This window comes from Nicotiana attenuata, unplaced genomic scaffold, assembly GCF_001879085.1.
Source record: "Nicotiana attenuata strain UT unplaced genomic scaffold, NIATTr2, whole genome shotgun sequence".
Taxonomy (NCBI): Eukaryota; Viridiplantae; Streptophyta; class Magnoliopsida; order Solanales; family Solanaceae; genus Nicotiana; species Nicotiana attenuata.
In genome coordinates this window covers 275,951-298,285 of record NW_017671364.1, presented here as the reverse complement: position 1 = coordinate 298,285, position 22,335 = coordinate 275,951, and the positions used below count along the sequence as shown (strand labels likewise).

General features: G+C 36.4%; 3 protein-coding genes across 5 annotated transcripts in view; 2 read left to right on the top strand and 1 right to left on the bottom strand.

Annotated features, from left to right (window-relative positions):
• The first annotated feature begins 4,303 nt into the window (after positions 1–4,303).
• LOC109207823 (PHD finger protein At1g33420) lies at positions 4,304–7,159 on the top strand. Its single transcript, XM_019370819.1, has one exon. It carries the CDS (start codon positions 4,740–4,742, stop codon positions 6,876–6,878), a length of 2,139 nt encoding a protein of 712 aa, XP_019226364.1. The 5' UTR covers positions 4,304–4,739; the 3' UTR covers positions 6,879–7,159.
• A 245-nt stretch (positions 7,160–7,404) lies between these two features.
• On the bottom strand, positions 7,405–13,675 carry LOC109207824. Of its 3 annotated transcripts, XR_002065060.1 has the most exons (5): positions 13,459–13,675; positions 11,663–11,862; positions 8,750–9,228; positions 8,408–8,636; positions 7,405–7,706 (listed from the first exon to the last, which is right to left on the bottom strand). XR_002065060.1 is itself a non-coding variant. In XM_019370820.1 (4 exons), exons 1-4 carry the CDS (start codon positions 13,610–13,612, stop codon positions 8,597–8,599), a joined length of 873 nt encoding a protein of 290 aa, XP_019226365.1. In that variant the 5' UTR covers positions 13,613–13,675; the 3' UTR covers positions 7,405–8,596. The 3 variants fall into 3 exon arrangements, 1 of the variants encoding a protein (XP_019226365.1); XR_002065061.1 differs by having other exon boundaries at positions 7,405–8,565; positions 8,689–9,228; positions 13,459–13,656; XM_019370820.1 differs by having other exon boundaries at positions 7,405–8,636.
• A 5,336-nt stretch (positions 13,676–19,011) lies between these two features.
• The window catches only part of LOC109207811 (uncharacterized mitochondrial protein AtMg00810-like), an 8,004-nt gene continuing 4,680 nt past the window's right edge, over positions 19,012–22,335 (top strand). Inside the window, exon 1 of the mRNA XM_019370803.1 lies at positions 19,012–19,205. Within this exon, the coding sequence (XP_019226348.1) occupies positions 19,012–19,205 (194 nt within the window). The remainder of the gene's footprint in view (positions 19,206–22,335) is intronic.

Sequence of the window (22,335 nt, the reverse complement as noted above, 5' to 3'; positions counted from 1 at the left end):
TATTCAGAAGAGTGTCACAGAGTTTTTGGAGACGTCAAACGTGTAGTCGAATAGAATACACATACTTTGCTATTTTTCATTGTTGTAAGATTCAGAAGAAGTTCAGAAAGTGCACCTGCAAAATGTAATATCCGAAGAGAAGAAAAATAGCTAGCATTTTGAATCATTTTAGATAGTGAAGTTCCGAAGAGTTTTATCTTTATTCAAATTGGATTATTGCTTGAGCGTGGGAATCACTATAATGATGCTCGAAAAGGGAATACATGCATTACAAATATAATTTATCTTTCACATATCTCTAGGCATTTTCTTAAACAACTATCATGGGAGTGAAAATCGGGTTGCATTGAGGTAGAATCACGCAACTCTGTATAACTAAAATCAAAGTTCTACTTTGTAACACCAAAATCGTTTCTTAACATGAAGGATCGCAAAAATTTAGATTTGTCCAGGTGAAATGCTCCTTATGCACTGTTACGCAAATCTTTTTGTTTTTAATGGATGTCATATTTATGTTTCATGCTTTCTCTTTCTTTTAGAATCATGGACTATTTTATTAGCATAACTTTCAATTTTTTTTGAAAGCATCTTCTAAGAGAGGCTTTACTGCCACTAGCCAAATTAGTTTGGGAAATTAGTGTTCAGTCATCTACACAAAATACCTAAATTACTTTCGCCAATATAATTCATCAGTTTATCTATAGCATGCGCAAGCTACTAGCCCGAATTTATCTTCTGAATTTTATTGCTATGAAGCTAACATGTCAAAGAAACACACATTGAATCACATGTTGGGCTCGTGCTCAGCACGGGCAGCCCATATCTAGTAGCTACTAGAAATCTGCACCCAAGGCTATGACCTAGTGGTCAATGAAGTGAGTGAGAATCATGAGGTCTTAGGTTTAAATCCAACGCAGGCAAAAAAACACTAAGGGGTCGTTTGGTAGGATGCATTAGATAAAATAATGCATGCATTAGCTTTGTGTATTAATAATACCTTGTTTGGTACACCTTTTGCACATATGTGCAAGCATTAGTTATACACCCTATTTGGTATTATCCTATGTATAACTAATGCATAACAAACCATGGTATTAACAATGTAATGGGTTTTAATGCATGCATTAACTTAGTTAAAGACAGAATTGTCCTTAAAAATTTATACTTGATTAAAATGTTATTATATTAATGCATGTTTGAAATAATCCAAGAAATTGAAAAATAAAATTATACACTTATTAAATAAATAAATATTTAGCATATTTTTTTATTTTATTTTTTGATAAACAAATATTTAAATATTCAGTTCTGTACTATCATATAGGTAGACAAAAAAAAATATTTTTCGAACCTTTTTCATATAAAAATATTTCTCAACAAATGTTTCTTTTAAAAAGATAAAGTGAAGGACTGGTTATGAGGGTATTTTTGTAAGGGGAAGTTACACCGTATACCCCCTTTCAAGAAACCTTAACATACTATACTTCAATTATAAAATTACATGTAGTACACATCAATTAATTACCCCACATACCTATTTAATTAATGGACAATAACTACCTAAAAAATATCCCCTTAATTAAAGGAAGCTATATATACAAAGCAAATCCACTGAAAATCTTACTCCTTCCGTTTCAAACTTGGACCAAAATTAAAGAATAAAAAAGGATTATCCATTAAATATTTTTTCTTACTATGGGAACCTTTGTCGTTAAAGGAAGTTTATCTTCTTTTATACAATATAAAAAAATACAGTAAACTAATCATTGTATACTCCTCCTATTAAAGAATGTTAATATTCCAAGTAAAATAATATATACACAATAAATATAAATAAAAGTATGTTTGGTTTGACTATTATATTCCAAATTAGAATGTTGTGGTATGTTTAGTTTGAATACTATATTCCAAATTAGAATATTATGGTATATTTGATTTGAATATTGTATTCCAAATTAGAATATTGTGATATGTTTGGTTTTGAATATTGTATTCTTTATTAGAATATTATGATGTGTTGGTTTGAATACTATATTCTTCATTAATCAATTGTAATTTGGTATGTTTGGTTTGGATAATGTATCGCACATTAAAATGTTTTGGTATGTATGGTTTGAATATAGTATTCTATTAGAAAACTATGGTCTGTTTAGTTTGAATATTATATTCCAAATTAGAATATTGTGGCATGTTTGATTTGAATATTATAATTTTAATTAGAATATTGTGGTGTATTGGTTTGAATAGTATATTCTAATATTTCTGTAGTTTAGATATTGTATCACAAATTAAAATATTTTTAACGTACTTTAATTTTTCTTTTGATTACATAGATGTAAGAGAAAAACAAAAAAGATGAAACACTTCATTTAACAAATAAATGATAAAGAGGTATTGTCTTGTACAAAATAAATGTTTCATTTTCACATTCTTCCTCCTTTTACACCCACGGGTCATAGGAAAGGTTTCGAGAGTTGTTTATTTGGAACATGAAATTCATATGTTTGGTGGAAATGTATAATCTTAATTCGTGGGGATAATGGAGTGTTTTAAGGGATTTATAAAGTTGGAGTGAGATAATCTAATCCCTTAAAAGGTGGAATTTGTTTAATGACATATAAATATATTAAAGATGTAAAAAGTAAATAAAGTTTTATAAAGTAGGTATAGAATGTAAAACAAATATTTTAAATGTATATGAAGTTAACTGGCGTTTTCAATAGGTATACCGCGTAGATTAACCTTTTTGTAAACAAACACTTTTTTTAGAAATAGTGCAATGCTTTAATACATCAAATCAAACAATGGATGAGAAATATGCCCTAATGCAAGTATAACTAATATCAGCTTTACTAATACACCCTATTCAGCATTATTTCTATGCACCCTACCAAACGATCCCTAAGTGATTTCCTCCCATCTATCCAAGCTTTGGTGGATAAAGTTACCTGGTACCTGTTGTTGGTGGGAGGTGACAAGTACCCCATAAAATTAATCGAGATGCGCGCAAATTAACTCGAACATTACGGTTATAAAAAAACAATAGCTACTATAAATCCATTGCCTATTGGAGAATGCACCACTGACATTTTCGTATGCCAATTTTCTGCACAATTAGGTAGATTATTCCTCGAATAAAGAATTAAGTATAACCATCTTGAGAGAATCTGCATCAATGTCCAATTGAATTGCAGGATGTAGTACATATTGGATAATCACCTACTCTATCCATTCTTTTTTATTTGATTCTTTTAGTATTTTTTATCTGATCCAAAATAATTAATTTTTCTAAAATTCAAGGAGCTATTAATCTTTTCTTTCCAAAGGTTTTAATTGATTTGCAAAAAGTCTTTACAAATTCCTATGAGAAACAACTTGTTTGGATGGTTGTTACCTATTATATTGTATTGTTACTTTATTTAAATACAATATTTTGATTGTTATTTAAATTTTATTATATCGTATTGTTAAATCGGTTGTTATGTAATGATGAAATGATCCATTTTATATAACCACTGATTTGGTATGATCGCATTATTACCTTATTTTTCTTCTCCTCATTTTGTCCTTAATAAATTCTATTTTACCTCATTCTTTCTCGTATCATGCTTTTTTCTTTTTTTTTTATAATATTATAAGTTTATCCTTAAAATTGTTGGTGTGTAAAATTATGAAACAATGAAAAATGATACAATCTACCCAAACGTTGTAGTCATCAAAACAATACTGTACAATACTATATAATATGATACGATACATTATGAAACAATACGCAATAACCATCCTAACAAGTTGTATGAATTTGAGAAGAAGAAAAAGTTAATATAGTCAATAATATACTCAATTAATGTGTTGCAAGAATTTGAGAAGTAAAAGTTAATTATAGTCTATAATATACTCCCTCCGGTCTAAATAAGTTATTTTTTGGCTGTTTTCATACAAATTAAGAAATCCACTTTTTAACATTAATTAGCAATGAAATTGACCATATTAACCTTTACTATCTTTTCACATAAACACTCTTAACGCATACTCCAACATTATTTACTCCAAGGGCAATGTAGGAAAAAAATAATTAAATCATTCTTGAAATCTGAAATAATCAGATATTTTGGACTACAAAAAAAATGCCAAAAAATTATTTATTGTGAACAATAGGGAATATTTAATTAATGTTCCAAAGTATAACGACAACAACAATAAAAAATTCAATGTAATCTTACAAATAGGTTTTGGAGAGCGCAATGTGTACGCTGATTTTATTTCTATCTTGAAAAAAGGTCCCGAATAAAACATGAAAGGAAAAGAAGCTAGAGGGAGCATTACTTTATGCACGTCCCTTCACCATTCAAAAATCAAAGGGCACATCTGTCATTTCATCTCAACCTCCCTGTCTTCTCCAACAAGAAACTAACATTAAGGGTATTTCAGTCACTTCCTAATACTTAATTTCTTCACCCGAAATAGTCGAGCTTCCTAGTTACACCGCCTTTAGAATATTTTTCCTATTTTTCGGCGAAATTGGAGAACAAAATAAATATAAAAATACAGAAAAGCCCCAAAAAAACTTACCAAACCCTAATTTCTCACTCCGAAACAAACGTTCCTTAGACTTTTCCCTCCTCTATTTCTCTAGATCTGTTTTCCATCATCGTCACGTTCTTTCTCAGATCTGATAAACCTACACCACGCGCCGAGATCTGGGTGACACGCGCCGAGATCAGTAGGGTACGACAAGTATGGTGGTAATGAATGGAAGGCCTATGAAGCGGTTGAAGAGGAGAGTCACGGCGGATCTCAACGACTTTCTCACGTTCCCCGACGTCGGCAGTATTGCCGGTGGTAGTAGCGAACCGTTCAGGACGACGGTAAAGGCTTTTTTGTCGAAGCACGCGCTCTTACCGCCGCCTTCGTCGCTGTTTCCTCACCTGCTGACGTGGCAGATCCTCTTCCGCGTCGGCGACCTCACCAACGACGTCGGCGACGAGGACTCTTCTCCGGCAATCGTCTGCCTCGATGTAATCGAAGAAGACGTCGCCAGATCTAGATCCGTTTATTGCGACCAGTGCCGAGTCGTTGGTTGGAGCAGTAATCCAGTTTGTGCAAAGCGTTTCCACTTTATTATTAAGTCAGACGGAAACTCAATCGGCGGTTATAACAAGCCGTGTGCCGGCTGTGGTGAAGCTCTTCACTTATCTGAGTCTAGGTGCAAATCATGTAATCATGTTATGACTACAGAAGATGTTGAAGATTGGATGTATCATCAGTTAGAAGATAACAGTCATCTTCTGCATGCTGTGATCCATTCCAATGGCTATGGTCATCTTCTCAGGGTAAACGGCAGAGAAGGTGGCTCCAGGCTGCTTTCTGGGAACAATATAATGAATTTCTGGGATCGACTTTGTAAAGTTATTGGAGCGAGAAAAATCAGTGTAATGGATGTTTCGAAGAAGTATGGTTTGGAATTACGTCTACTACATTGCCTTACAAAAGGTCATCCCTGGTATGGTGAATGGGGTTATCAGTTTGGAGCTGGTAGTTTTGGTTTGACTCAAAATGCGTATAAACAAGCTGTGGAAAACCTTTCTTCTCTGCCCTTGACCATATTTTTATCTCAAGGAAGGAAACCTCGAACGCGTTTGCAGGATTTGATTTCGTTTTATCAGTCGTTGTCGGAAGGTGAACTTGTAAATATTAGAGACCTGTTTATTTTTCTGACTAGTTCAATTCGTGATGCCCGCAAATCTGCATTGGGGGCTGGTGATAATTCCACTTGTAAGAAGCGCAAACTTTGCGACTCCAAGTCTAAGGTCTTATGTGCTTGGACCAGTAATGATGTTTTACGTGTTGAAGAAGCAATGTTTAGAGTATTACGAGCTGTTTCTGGTTCTAATTGGGTCAGCTGGCGTGCTCTTAGAGGTGCGGTCTGTAAAGCTGGACCTCCGGAACTACTTGATTATTGCTTAAAGGAACTCAATGGGAAGCAGGCAGCCGATGGGATGGTTGTCAATGCCCGTTGTGTTAATGGATCCGGCGCTATGGAGTATAAACTTGAGCGTGGCAACCCAATGGTTAATGTGAATACAAATGGGAACAGATTGCCTTGCACTCCAAACTTCCCATCTGAGGAACATCTGCGTCGAGATTTGAAGTACTTGTATGAGTGCATGCTAAACCCGCAGACAATGTTAAATCATATTCCTTTAACCAAAAGGGAACTCGCAGTTCGCTCCGCTAAAATTGTTCTTGATTGCAAGCAATTTATGAAAGAATATCAACCCGAGAGATTCTTGCCTATCCCAAAATCAGATTCTATCCAGCTGTTATGTGAGGTGGACATCATGGAACATTCTGATGTGCATTCCAGAAATCCTCCTCCAGAATTAATGATTCTGCCCTCGGATGCTACGATTTCTGACTTGAAAGCGGAGGCAACGAGGACATTTCAAGATGTATACTTGATGTTTAGAAGATTCCAAGCTGATGAGTTAGTTGGGTACAGCGGGCTGAAAGAAGCTACTCAGGTCAAACTCCTTTTAGGATCTGCTGGGTTTGTCACAGTCCGAGGAAAGTTCCTTGGGAAAAATGCACTGAGCAGGTATAGAATGGAAAGAGGAGTTGAGAGATGGACAGTAGATTGCTTCTGTGGAGCAAAGGATGATGATGGGGAGAGGATGTTGGCTTGTGATGTCTGTGGTGTTTGGCAGCATACCAGATGTGCGGGCATACCCGACCTGGATGCTGTTCCTGCGAGGTTCATTTGTCTTAGGTGCAGGTGTGTTAGTCAGACAACAAATACAAGCGGGAATTGCAAGGATGAATCAGTTGCTGGGGGCGTTCGTGGGGGCTTAGGAAAGAGCTTGACTAATGCTGTCTGAAGTGCCCTGAGTTTTTTTCTTTAGCTGTATATGTTTCTTTTTTTTTCAGGTCTGATAGAATATGTACATACAGGCCAGGCCAAAGAGAAAAATATCATCAGTGCACTCTGGCCATTTTCCCCCCAGCTAATGACTAGTTTTATCCCTTTCCTCGTATCATTTTTGTACATATTCTTCAGACTGCTGAGCTATGATCTAACTTTATATTATGTAGAAAGAAAGGCGCATGTTAAAGGGAAAAAAATCCCTATTACTTTGTGTCGAATTTTTTCGAGGTATTATTTACTGTGTAAATGGTAAAAGTGATATGCTCACTGCAAGGTTCACACAAGTACAGCTTACACAATCCTATTCAGTTCTATCTTCTTCACTATACTTAACATATGGCAAATTCAAATTGACAAAGGACTAGAAATACTGCAAGAAAAGTTCAGGTAGACACAGGCATAGTATCAGTAAGGGATAGAACAAAATTGAGATTATAACATGGAATAGTACTCTACAGAATTTGAAGAAGATAGTAATCAGTAAGAGATTTAAACAAGATTGATAATTGATAATATATCATCAAATTGTTTGGGCAACATAAGCACAGAGGTAACCTACATTTACTATGAATAACCTGAATGTGGATATAGGAACCAACTATTGACTGAAAAATCATACCAGTTTCCTGCCTGAATACACTGATAAAGTTTATCCGATGACAATGTTTTGCACCTTTTTTATGCTCTCCAATTTCAATCAGACTGGCAAACAGCCCGCCTTAAAGGATATTTGCAATCAGATGTGCTTTCCCGGTATATTCTCACGAGAAAAACTGCCAAGCTTTCATCAGCAACAGGATGAGTTATAAACTAAACTAAAGTTACAGCATATATAGTGTTCTCAGAGCACAGAAAATGTGCCAAGTAATATTCTACTGCTGCAGTAAATGAGAGTAGATCATGTCCAAGTTCAAGAAGATGAGGAAAATAAGAAAAGATGACATCTTGTAAATCAGCAATCAGTTTGATATCGTTTACATCAGCAACTGTTGAAAACTTACTACTGCAGACCTCGCAGATGAATGGTTGATGACAATTTAATTTTCCAGGTGACTAACTATATACGAACAAAAGGAAGAGGGAGCCCCTCCAAACCCACACAAAAAAAAAAAAAAAACAGCAAAGAAGTACATCCTTCTAGATGCAGTTTTCTAGATACTAGATAAAAGTACTGCGTAACGACTGTCTGAATGAGTAACAAAAAAATTGCCACAAGTTCTGCATAGTATTATCATCTTTGTCCTTTCAATATGTAATCAACCATCAGATTGTCTGGGCAACATAAGCACACTAACCAATGACCAGATGACACTTTGTAAAAATCCAGCTATAAAATTGAACCACCTTATAGAGCACATAGTGACGCAAAATGGATACTTGAGATATGATTGCTTGAATGTACAATAGAAAAGAAGATTTGACGGAGATGGTAAAATGCAGAAATATATTAGTACACAAGAACGTGATGAATTTCATATCTACCAGTGAAAGAAGGCTGTAGTTTTCTCCTGTTGTTCACGAAGCATATATCTTATCATCTTACAGCAACTTGATCTTCTGAAAGAGCGCTTAAGAGCTTACTGAAGTCCCACCACCAACAGGAAACGCAAAGAAATAAACTTTTGCCTTAGCATCGACCACTGCAGGAATTGCATATAGTGAAAGAAAGCTTCAATGTAAATCTGCTTTTTTCTGCACTATGCTTGCAATTCTGCAAAAGAGTTGAGATTTTGTATGAGATAAAGTTTTTATAAAAAAATCACCTGAAAAGTGGAGCAATGAGAAGTAAAAGTTCACTTGCTTCTTGATCTGCTTATGCATTACCTCCCTCTAAGCTGATGAACACCCTCGAGAACATCCAGTGCTTGCTGTACCTTTGAGTTTTCTAGTTTCTCTTTGCTTTCAAGTATTAAGGATGAAAATCTCAAAAAGGTGATAAGCTCTACTTCAATGTCTCTTAGTTGTTGGTCTATATGTTCCAAAAACTCCTCATATGAGGATACCCCCTTTAAACTACCGATCCTGTCGGCTTCCTTGGACATGTTCCCACTTGTTGATGCCTCGAGATTTTTCAATTCATAATCAGTTATACGTTCTGCATTATTATCATTGGGAGCTTGCAATTCTTGGCTATCATCTAATTTTATAGTTTCCTGGTCAAAGTCTTCATTTTCATCTGAATTATCTGGATTTTCATCCTTTGGAGATACTATTCGAACAGGACTTGGGGCATCATCATCTATAGCAATATCAAGGTCAAAAGCAACATTTCCGATTAACTGCTTCTCCCTCATCGATATTGCCTGAAAATAGACGAGGTCATGAAAAGGGAGCATTATATATATATAGATAAAAGTAGCTTTTGACTAATATGCAGTTCTATGATTAGTGAGAGTAGCTCTTTCACCTGAACTTTTTAATTAGAAACCTATTCATCTTGGAAAGAAATGACACTTCACTTGGTACTGTGAAAAGTAGTAAATACTGGGATTAAATTACAACAAAAGTAGCTCATTAAAACATAAGTTGACAATAGTTACATCAAGTTCAATATCTAAACAAGTTACGCTAAGTGCTGATGCGAAGCCTTAGTATCCTTGTCTGTTACTCCAGACACTTGCCGATTCTCTACTCATATTCAAATAAGATGTAATAAAGCAGCTACCACATCAGGCATATCATTGCATGAACAAAAGGATTTCAGAGTTACTTAAGTTTTCAAACACTCTTCTTGTCAACAATCAAAATATAAGGAGGAAAAATACATCAAGAAAGATTCTATTCAGAAGATCAAAATAAATTGTTTGCTTTTGTTTTATATTTGGCGTAAAGGGAGCTATGTAAATGATGCCGAAGCAGTGATTGAACTCATAGAATCCAGAAGAGATGGCAATCTAGCACATTGAAGAGTGAAGGAAGACATCCATTTGCAAGGAGCGGCCACAAATTGCAAGACATGGCTACTTACTAGCAACAAGACTAGAATTGCATCTTCTAGCCCTAGTTTAGTCAATTAAGATTATTTTTGTAATTATGAGCTAGCTACTATAGCCCTCATTTTCCTTAGACTTGATGAATGATGACTTGATAGAGATGAAGTCCCTTTATTTACTTTTATGAATTTATGCATTTATGTTTATATTAATTGCTTTCTTTAATTTGAGCATTTTAGTGTTTAGCTTGTGAGTGATTAGATTTGTGGCAATTATGGTCTAATTGTTGCTTTTTCATCACTTTTGCCCTTGGATTTGCAAGAGGAAGCATTCCTCTCGAGGATCCAAATAGCTTAGGGTCTCAATTTACTGGTTCTGAGAGGTAATTAGGTTTTCTTAGTCTAATTGGTTCTAGTTTCTAATTGATTGTGGGTGTAGCTCCTATCTTTGATTCCGTCTTATTTTCCCATATTCTTGTTTTTGTGTTCGTTTCGTATCAAATCCCTCTAAGATATAGAAGGGATATACTTTTGGCGCTATGTAAATACTTTTGACAGCACCTTCTAGGTGCTGCATTAATAATACACTAACCATTTCAGATGCTAAATCAATCAATATTGATTCAAGCGATCCTCAAGTATCCTGCACTGCTCGGGCAACAAAATATTTAGCAATCAACTTGTAAGTTCATATTCCCTACAATTAAAGCATGATGATATACGGCCAATATAAGCAAATTAGCAATTGGGGATGATCCTACATACTAAGTTCCTCACATACTAAAACCGGCAAGGAAATGAACCACTTCCTCGAGAAGGCCCGGGATTATCTGATTTGGACTTTGGATCTACAATCCACATAATGATTCTAAAATTAATTCTAGAATAGTAACATGCCAAACTATATGTGTATGCACCAACATGAAGACATAAAATGCCCCCTTTATTTAAACTTTCCTTTTCCTCCTCTCCAGCATTTTTTGGAGAAAATAAGGAGGAATGCAGTAATTGAGAAAGTGCTATGGATACTCTGAGATGCAAAAGGTTTGCAAGTTAGACAATTAAAAGGTATTTTTCGAGGATACAAATCTCCCTTATTACTTATCCTTGATCAGCCACAACTAAAAATGCTTACTTTTTTGCCCAAATTAAAAATGTTTTACTGATCAAAGCTCAAAAGTATCATCTTCTATGACAGATTTCATTTGCTTCACCAACATCCAGTAAACTAAAGAAATACCCCTCTCTGATAAATTAATGAATAATTCTCCTTTGTTTATTTAGTTGAGCTGTTACAAGAGTTGAATTTGTGACCTTACGAGAACAGCCAATATCTATAATCAATGATCACATATCACCCTCAAAGAATCAAAGACATGGGACATTAAGAAGTTCTATCAAAATCTCGGGTTATTTTTATGACAACTCAACACCATAAAACCATTTTGATCGAAACAACTGTATCAGTTCAACGTCTTTTGGTATCTGATGTTGGATCAACTACATTGTACAGATAGAGGCACCCAATGAGGTTCTAGAACACAATCCTTAAACCCTTTCGTATGAGGAAAGAAGCAAACCTGCAGAAAGGAATACTTCCGCCAGCAACCAGCTTCGGATTCTCCTTAAGGTACCGTGTTGAGTAGGGATTTGAATCTATGAAGTGTGCTAATGATTTTATTTTGGTTTATTTTATTTTTTTGATAAGTGTCATAATGAGTTTAGATCTTTGATACCATAAAAACTTCCTCAGCTTTAGGAAAGCAACCACGCAAAGGAAAAAACTAAAAGATAGTAAACCATACCTCATTAAGCTTTGCCGCAAGTTCATCAAGCAATTCAATGCGGCTCTTCGACTTCTCCATGGCTTGCATAATCTTCTTCTTTTGAAAAAGTAGCTCCCTGGCGTCATTCTCCTTTCCAGTTTGAATACTAACGGCTGCTTGTCGCCGAAATTTTTCCGCTGCTTCAGACAACCGAAGTAGCCTCGATCTTGCATTATTCGCTGAATAGCCAGGATTCTGATCAGTAAGAACTCAAAACTGTTCAATAAATATTATGCTGTCCATCGAATCAATGACTAAATAATTAAAGGAAAAAAAAACACAGTATTGAATAAAAGTGATCCAAGACGAAATAGCTATAACCATGTCATTTCAGCTTTCTACCTTTTTCATGTCAAATAATAAGAAACATAAAAATCTATAAGGAACAAAACCTAGAACATAGATAAGAAACATAACAAAGAACAAAATTATCCGTAAAAGTATAAAAATAAGGAAATCTACATACATGAAGAAAATACTACAAACAGCTATGCAGCCGGACATCTGCAATTTGTGAAGTCTTTAAGAAAATGAAATCCGCAGAACAAATGAAAAACTTGAACAGAATTTTACTCTAAATATGCTTCCAATTCCAAGTTTCAGTGTGCTAGCAGTTTTTGGTAGTCACTGATAACAGGACTTCTCTGTAACCATTGCTGCTTGCATTCCATTTAAGAGGATCAGGTTCAATGTAATCACGTCTCCTTCAAGATTTTTTAGACAAAAGGAAATTCTTCCTATTTTCCAGTTGTTGTGGTTTCTCCCGAGGAATTCAATGAAGTCCATTACTAAGAGAAGTGGTGATCTAGACTTGTTCGCTGTGTTAGCGGAAGCTCTTGAACCATCTAGTGTTTACTCCTATCCCTGAATAGAAGTGGTAATACACCTACAACAACAATCCCGCCTCAGTCCCAAACAAGTCAGGGAAGTGGTATTACACCTAGGAGTAAGAGAATTGATGGTGCCCGGAGCTGCAACTACACGGTCCTCGGGATTTCATTCAGATGGAAGGACACTCTTAATTCATCAACCAAAGATGGAAGTAAGAGAGGCAATTCTTAAGATTCTTTGATCCCGAAAGCCCAACACTCGGCCTAGGAATTCTTGTCGAACCTTCCATCTGTAAGCCAATCGATGAAAAGATAAGACACGACAAGTCGGCCATCATTAGACACCTTTTGTTCGTTCTCTTCCTTTTATCTTGTTCTTATTGTGTGTAAACACATTTTGTAAACGACAATGGTGTTGAGGTGAACTTGCGCGTACTTGGACTATTCCACTGCTACCCGCTATCTCCCACCAGCACAAGTACATTATCTAAACTATAACATTGAAGTGCAGTCATCCTTTTCACTTTTCACTATTACTTCTTAGTAAATTATAAAACTTGCAAGCGTGGAATCAAGAACCCTATATGACAGTTCAATTTTTCTAATGTCCAAATTCATTAAAAAAAACACCATAAAATTTAACACCCAAAACGTAGAAATCAATCAAAACTATAAACTTTTCAACATCCAACACACCATATTTGTAAAATCCCACATCAAAACCCTCATACAAGTAATTTACAAAACATAAATCCCAAATTCAAACACCAACACTAAATTTAACACCCCAAAAGAAGAAATCAATTAAAGGTATAAACTTTTCAATATCTTATACACCAACTTCGTATTAATTCACAAATAAATCCTCAAATAAGTAATTTTCATAACATAAAGCTAAATTCAAACAGACCCATTTATAATAAGAAAAATTAGGCAAAATAATACCTTTGTTTCTTGTGGTTTGTGCTTCCTTGTGAAGATGGTCTAATTGTTCTCTAAGCTTCTCCGTATTTAAATTAGCAGTAGAAGCAGAATATACCGTTTTCTTTGGAGTTTTGTTCCAATGGATAAACGGAGAAGAAGCATAATTCAGTATCATTTTTCTTCTCTAGTCTCTACTCTGTATTTTCACAAGGACCGGTTGTTGTAATAAAAAGTTTCTTGTAATAAAATTATTATTATAACATAAATAGTGCAAGAAACAAAAAAATATATATATCTTTTTTGTATTTTTTTTTGGCGAAATACATAAATGGCCCCTCCAAGTTATCCACAACGGTCATTTGAACACCTCAACAGACCTATTTATCAAGTAGACACCTCAAGTTATTTTTCAGTGTATCTCTTAAACCCTTCAGAGTGACATGGCAAAATGTGTGTACTACACTCACGTTGCAGCAAGTGAAGCCTTTCAAAATTGTGTTTATTTCTTTTCTTTTTCTTAATTTAACTGGTGGAGCCCACTTTTCCTCCAATATATTTACTGCACCTTAACCCACCATTCGCAACACCACAACTTTACCATGATTCAGATTGTGATGAGGAAATTGAGATGGAAAATCCGCCGAGTGGCAATACACCTACTGATGCTAATGGTGGAAAGTTCTATAGAAGGCACAACTATAATGTTTCATCCTCACATTCAGGTATCAAGTTTGATGAATCAGATGGGGATGAAGAGATAGAAACTGAAAAAGCCATAACACGTTCCAACCGAGCCCCCATGGGAAGCCATAGATTATTAGGACTCATAGGAAGCCATTGAAAACCCCGGCGCGTAGAAGCCATTGAAAACACCACAAATTTTCTTCCGCTATTCACTGCTATATTCGACCCGACCCATATTCAAAACCCCACCTGTTTTTCGATGATTCGTCTTCTTCTACTGCCACCACTATTTCCAGCGCCAGCAGCTGTCCTACGGTGGCGTTCCGTACAATCTCCGGCGCCTTCATTTCTGCTGACACCTCAACCGATAAAGCTTCAGTAGAAGCCTTTGAAGGGTTTATCGATAAAGCTTCAGTAGAAGCCAAGAGGCAAAAATTGGTGGTGACGAAGAAGATGTTTGGTGGTGAGGAGGGGATCCGATTTTGGAGGGTGTTTTTTTTTATTAATATTGTGTTTCTCTTTTCCTTTTTTATTAACTATAAATAAAAAAATTTAAAGAAATAATAGGTGTCATCTTTTGATTTGTTAATTTGCCACGTCATTCGCGAGTGTAACTCACCTATAAGATCTGTCACTTTGAAGGGTTTATTGAGTTCAGTTTTTAGTCACGTGATATGTTTAAGTGAAAACGGTCTCAGTTGAGGTGTTCAAATGACCGTTGTGGACAACTTGGAGGGGCTATTTATGTATTTCGCCTTTCTTTTTCCAAAATCTTGATTTCTTTCTTATTTTTAGCTCAGCTTCTATAAAGTTTTTTCAACTTAGTTTCAAACTTCAAAGAGCTTAATAGCGTGTTTGGCCAAGCTTTTCCAAAGACAAAAAAGAATTTTCAAATTTGAATTGTTTGGCCAAAGCTTTTAGAAGAAAAAAAAAGTATTATTGATTAGAAGTAGAAGCAGTTTTGGAGAAGTACAGAAAAGTAGCTATTGAGATGTATTTATCTTTTTTGCATGTTCAGCTTTTACTCTCTTGTACTTTTAGCTTTACCTGTTGTACAATTAGTTACAACTAGTTAGCTGATCACTTGTTAGTTAGTGACTTAGGTGTCAATTAGCTGTTAGTTAGTTAGAGTTAGTTGCTAGTTATGTTTGTCCTCATGTAAATATACACCATTACATAGAAATATCAAATACACAGTTCATTCTCTCATTTTGGGAATCAGACTCTCTCTCTCTCTCTCTCTTCTCTCATTCATGCATAGCTTCCAAAGCTCTTTAATGGAGCTCAATCGAGGAACAAATCAGTCGTCCATGGTGTAAACTGACATGGTATCAGAGCACAGGGTCCTTCGATTCAGTCGTCTCCGTCGTCTCTTAATATAATAAAGCTTTTCGATTTTACCCTAATTTTATTCAATCCATACGGTGTACGTTTTTCATCTCACCTTCAATTTAGGTTTCTGGTCTTTCGTTCTAATTTCACTGTCTATTTCTTCAAAATTCGATATAGTTGTTGTCAATCAAAGCGATGCCACTAGTACTATTGCGGATGTCAAAACTGTCCCCAATTCTTAAGGATCCTAGTGATCCCCTTTACTTACATCCTTCAGATAATCCTGGAGCTATGTTGGTTAGTGTATCTTTTAGTGGAATTGGATATAGGTCCTGGCGACGTGCAGTTTTGCGTGGCTTATCTATTAAGAATAAAATTGGTTTTATCAGTGGGGAATGCAAACGGCCTGATCCTCAATCACCTAAGTTCCGGCAATGAGAATGTTGTGATGATATGGTGACCTCTTGGATTCTTAATTCACTCTTAAAAGAGATAGCATACAGTGTAGAGTAAGCCAATAATGTTGTTGAATTGTGGAAAGAATTGGAAGATCGATATAAACAAACTAATGGTGCGAGACTATACCAAATTCAGAAGGAGATCAATGGTTTATCCTAGTGAACTTTAGACATCACTAACTATTACACTCAGTTAAAGAATCCCTGAGAGGAACTGAGTACTCTGAGTGCAAAGACACAGTGCAGTTGCCAATGCACTTGTAGTGCCAAAAAGAATATGCACAAGACAGAACAAAATATGAGATTAATCCAAGTTCTTATGGGACTAAATGAAGTTTACACAGTAGTAAGAGGGAGCATCTTCATGATGAACCCACTATCTTCAATGGCACAAGCTTTCTCCCTGCTCATTCAAGATGAGAAGCAGCGAGAAATGAAAACTTCGAACCATTTGGCTGCACGATCTGTCTCCCTTCATGGCAACACTTCAGGAAATTTCAACAATTTCATAAACAATAATTTCAGAACCAATTATGCTCCCAATGCTAACTTTCCAAACACTAATAGGACTAGGCCATTTTGTGCCTATTGCAAGCGCCTAGGTCACACTAAGGATAAATGTTTTAAGCTCCATGGTTATCCTCAGACTTTAGGTTAAAACCAGAACTTCAAGTATAATAAGAACAAAAGGGTGCTGGCTAATGCACATGTCACTCCCCTGATGAAATGTTTGCTAAAAATTAATAAGTTTGGACCCAAGGATGAAAGTCAGAATCTGAACCTGTCCAAGGAACAATATGGTCAATTACTTAACATCCTGCAACATTTTCATGCCAACACTGGAGAAGAAAGATCAAAAGGTACAAACCATAGAGCTGGTACTATGAACCTTTCTACGACTTTTGCAGGCTTGATCACTTGCTTATCCTCCATTGATTTTGGGAAAGTGTCTTGTAAATGTTACAGAACTTGGACTAACACATGGATTTAGACTGAGGAGCATCACACCATATGCCTTTCAATAAATCTTCTTTGCTAAATGTCAGAGTCTTGTCCTACCCTTTGTTAGTTACTCTCCCAATGGCTATAGAGTTAGGGTAACAGAAATTGGTAGTGTTTGCTCCCCGGATTACCTTATACAGGGTCGTGTTTGTCCCATCTTTCAAGTTCAATATGATATCCATCTCTTCTTTGACTGCCCAACTCAAGTCTTTAATAGCTTTAACTAATACTTGTTGTCTTCTGCAGGCCCCTTTAATTAAGAGGCCTTTGGAGATTGGTAAGATCAGAGATGAGCTATTTCGCTTTTGTTCTTTTTGCTTAAAGAATGCTAGTAATGTTTCGGTATCTACCTTTTTTTGTTTCATATATTCCATGTTATGCTTGTGATATAAATAGATCCATCTGCAATAAGCCATCTAATACCTGTGATCAAAATTCTTCACAGTGTGATTTCCTCTCAAATGTAAATAGATCCATTTCCAATAAAACACCTGATTGTGTTCCTTTTTTCTTTCTTGTCTCATGGAAATGTTGTGAATGTATTGTGGCATAACAGGTTGGACATGTTCCCTTTTACCATCATTCATGTTACCTTCTCTAATAAACAACTTTTTATGTGTTCTATTTGCCCAATGGCAAGGCACACCAAGCTACCCTTTCCTCAAAGAACCAGCAACACTAAACAAATATTTGACCTATTACACATTGATTTGTGGGAACCCTACAACATGCCCACAGATGATAATTATAAATATTTTCTTACCATGGTAGATGACCATTGATTTGTGGGAACCCTACAACATGCCCTACAGATTCTCAAAGCTTTTATTTCTTTTGTCAAAAACCAATTTTACATTACCATAAAGTTAGTCAGATCAGACAGTGGGTTAGAATTCACTAGTACAGAAGCAACCTCTTTCTTTCAAGACCAAGGCAATGTCTACTAAAGAACCTGTCCATACACACCGCAACAGAATGGTGTGGTTGAAAGGAAGCATATGTATCTTCTTGAGATAGCAAAGGCCCTCTTATTTCAGTCAAAATTACCTATGAAGTATTGGGGAGAATTTATTCTAACAGCCACATATCTAATAAACAGACTACATGCTTCCTACCTTAAGAACAAATGCCTTTTTGAACTTCTATACAAAAAGAAACCAAACTATTCCCACCTTAAGAGCTTTGGCTGCCCGTGTTTTCCCACCATACCAAAGATACGCATAGACAAGTTTGAGCCCAGAATTATGTCTCATGTCTTTGTTGGATACCCTTTGAAACCAAAGGATACAAAGTGTTGAATCTGGAATCCAAAAAAATCCATATATATAGAGATGTAATTTTCCATGAAGATATTTTCCCCTTTGCTATTTCATCTACTACTGGCTCCTTTCCTTCAACCATTCATTCAATTCCTTGTATTACTGACCTGCATAATGTTGCTCCTCAATCCACAACAGACAGTCCACTCAGCCCAGATAATGTTTGGACTGCATCTGATGAATTTACACTTGACCATTCTGCACACTCTCTTTCAGAACCACAACTGCTTGATTCTCCTATTACCTCCTCACAAAACTTTCCTGACACCACCTTAAAAAGTGTTTCACCAACTCTAGAGCCTAGAAGATCTGGCAGACAACACAATCTTCCTACTCACTTGCAGGAATATGTTTATACCCTACCTCACCTTAAATCTACTCCTACTTTTGTGTCTAATGATCAGGCAACTTCTTCCACCCCTCTTAGTATCTTGTTTTCCTTAAATAGTCATATTTCACATGCATCTTTAATCCATGATAGTCAACTACTTGTGATGAATGTTTGCAATGAATGTGAACCATCTTCATATGCGGAAGCTGTACTTAATCTAGCTTGGCAAGCTGCAATGACTCAGGAGTTTGAGAATTTGCATGCTAATCATATAAGGGATGTTGTACCACTGCCAAGTGGCAAGTAGGCCATTTGCCAAAGATGAGTCTATAAGATAAAGCACAAAGCTGATGGGATAGTGAAAAGATTCAAAGCTAGGCTATTAGTGAAGAGGTATACTCAACAAGCAGGCATAGACTACATTGAGACCTTCAGCCCTGTTGTAAAGATGACAACAATGAGAGCTCTTATAGCAACAACAGTAAAGAAGCAATGGCAGACTTTTCAGTTGGATGTAAACAATGCATTTCTGCATGGGGACATCCATGAGGAGGTGTATATGCATGTGCCACTAAGGCTAGAGAATGATAATCCATGCCTAGTCTGCAAGTTGAACAAATCACTGTATGGCCTTGTTAATCTGTATGAGTCAGCCAAACTATAGAGTACATGGTCCTCTAAGAGATGATGCCTAGAATGCAGTAAAGACTGAAAGTGAAGAAGGCAAAAGATTTTCTACGTGGAAAAATCCCACACAAGGGGATCAAAAAACCACGACCTACTCTTGTAGGCTTTTAACTCCACTAACTTGCAATCTTCCTATTACAAGCCACTTTGCAAAAATCCTATTGCAAAGACTTCAAACTAACTTGTGATGCAACCACCACAAGCCACTTTGCAAAAACCCTATTGCAAAGACTTCAAACTAACTTGTGATGCAACCACCACAAGCCACTCTATAACTATCCTAGTTACAAAGGCTTTAAACTTATGAATATCCCTAGTCACAGCATAACCTCAGAAGTTTACGAATTTTGGTTTGTTCCTAAGATAACGCTTCTAAGAAAGCAAACTAGGAAATACAATGAAGAGCAAACAACAAGATTACAACTCAACTACGGATGTACATAAACTCGTTAAGAAACTGATCCTTAGTGTAGTTGTCTTGTTGTTCTTGACACACCAGTGACTTCAATGCAGGATGAACGTTGTTATCTTGAGAAAACATCACTGAATGCATGAAGAATGGTGTGTCTTACACCAGGTTGTTTTATCACAAAAGATAGCACAATGGATAGTGATGTCAACTCTTGGTGTACGCTTCTTGCCAATGAGAAGTGACTGCTGTACTGTCTGCACAACCACTTCTGGGCAGTTGCGTTCCAGCTGGATAGTGGACTTTGTACTTCTGTCAGGACACACCAACGGACCATGTCCTAGTTGTGTTCCTCTTCTATGACAGTTGCTAGATGGTTACTTTCTTCTGCTACGTTCCAGCTGTGTACTTGACTTGTACTTCTGTCAGAGAACCCAAAGGGAGCAGGTCCCTGTTGTGTTCCTCTTTATATTGATTGCGTACAGTCACTGACTTGCTTGTGTCGGAGAACCCTAAGGGACCAGGTCACCAGGTCCCTGTTGTGTTCCTCCCTGTGATCGTTCATCCATTTGCTGATTTTCAGACTTCGACCAGTTCACATGAGATGTATATCCTGTGGGCCAGGTTCTCTATCTGGTTCTTCACGACAAGTTTGTTAGATCATCAGAACATAAGAAGTATAAGGCTAAGATATTGAAAACCCATCACAGTTTTACCTCCATTATTATTAACTCAATCAGGAACAAATAATAACTAAAACAAAATAATTATGAAATGCGGAAGTAATATAGCAATCCAACAATTCTAATACATAACTACCCCAACTGATCTAGTGTCACAATCACGAACGACTAAGATTTACTACAGATATAAGTCTGAAAGAAGTACAACTGTTCTCGAAATAGAAGAGACAGAAGAAACTAAAACAGGGAAATGAGACTTCAGGCTCTGCGAAAGCCAGCAGATCTACCTTGGTCTCCTTGGACTGAAGGCAGCAACCTCGAATCTACTCACAAGGTCCGGCACCGAAATCTGCACAAAAGTGTAGAGTGCAGTATCAGTACAACCGACCCCATGTACTGGTAAGTGTCGAGCCTAACCTCGGCGAAGTAGTGACGAGGCTAGGACATGAGAACCATATAAACCCGTGCAGTTAAATCATATACGAGCAGAACAATAATAACAGAAAATAACAGATAAAGATGGGAAGGGGATACATGCTGCGGGGAATATCAAATTCTAGCAGTAATTCAACAGAGAAGCATAATGAACACCATACTTGTATCAACAGGGATAATGAAACAGTAGCACGTGCACGGCATCACCCTTCGTGCTTTTACTCTCGTTGTCACCATAAGAAACAACAGAAACGGCACGGCATCACCCTTCGTGCATTAACTCTCATAATCGTGGCACGGCATCACCCTTCGTGCATTAGCTCTCAAATCATGGCACGGCATCACCCTTCGTGCATTAACACTCACAATATCGGCGCGGCATCACCCTTCGTGCATTAACACTCATTCACAATATCATGCACGGCATCACCCTTCATGCTTTACACTCTTCCTCACCCAAACAATAGAAACAATACATCCCGGCAAGGGAATCAACAAAAGAAACAATAACATCCCGGCAAGGGAATCAACAATAGAAATAACATCCCGGCAAGGGAATCAGATATAACCAATCTCGTTTCAACAGTTAATTCCATGAAATAAGTCTCAACTTGAGTCAATACTCAACAATGATCAATTACTCAACAATATCATAAAACTTGCTCAACATAGAGAAACATCATTTTAAGCATGAACCGTACATGATAAGAGGCATAATGGTCACAATATAAGACTCACTTGCACGCTCAACATCAATGTATAGATACTTATCACCATGCCTATACGTCAAACTCAATACTAACACGTAGCAAATAAGACAACAACACCTATTCCCTCAAGCTAAGGTTAGACCAAACACTTACCTCGATTCCACGGCCAAAATCAAGCCTCAATTACCGCTTTATCTCTCGGTCCCACTTCCAATCTGCTTGAATCTAGTCATAATTAACTAATTAACATCAATTAACGCTAAATAAACCAATTCTAATGCATGAGTATAGATTTATCAATGTTTTCCCCAAAAAGTCAAAAACCGACCCCAGGCCCGCTGGGTCAAAACTAGAAGTTCGAACCAAAACCCGATTACCCATTCACCTTCGAACTCAAATATGCAATTGGTTTTGAAATCTGACCTCAAATTGAGGGCCAAATCCCTAAAATTCAAAAATCCTAATTTCTACGCAAGAACACCCAATTTCCCATAGATTTTGAAGTGAAATCATGTAAAAAGATGAAATAGATTGAAGAAAAAGAGTTAAGATTCATTTAACTATGATTTGGGGAAGAACTTGCTCTAGAAAAATCGCCCTTTGGAGTTTAGGTTTTGAAATTTTGAAGAATGAAGTGAAAATCCCGTCTAAAATCTCACTTAACAGGCTGAAGTTATCGTAATTGCGATCAGGGGTTATGCCTTGTTTCACAAGTTTTGGGAGCCTCCAAAAATTCCCCCAAAAGGTGTTCAACAAGTTTCAACCTGAAACTTGAATTTCAAATTCCAAAATCTTCAAAACCAAAAAAAAACCAACAAAACAACAGAAAATTCCAGAACATGCTGTTG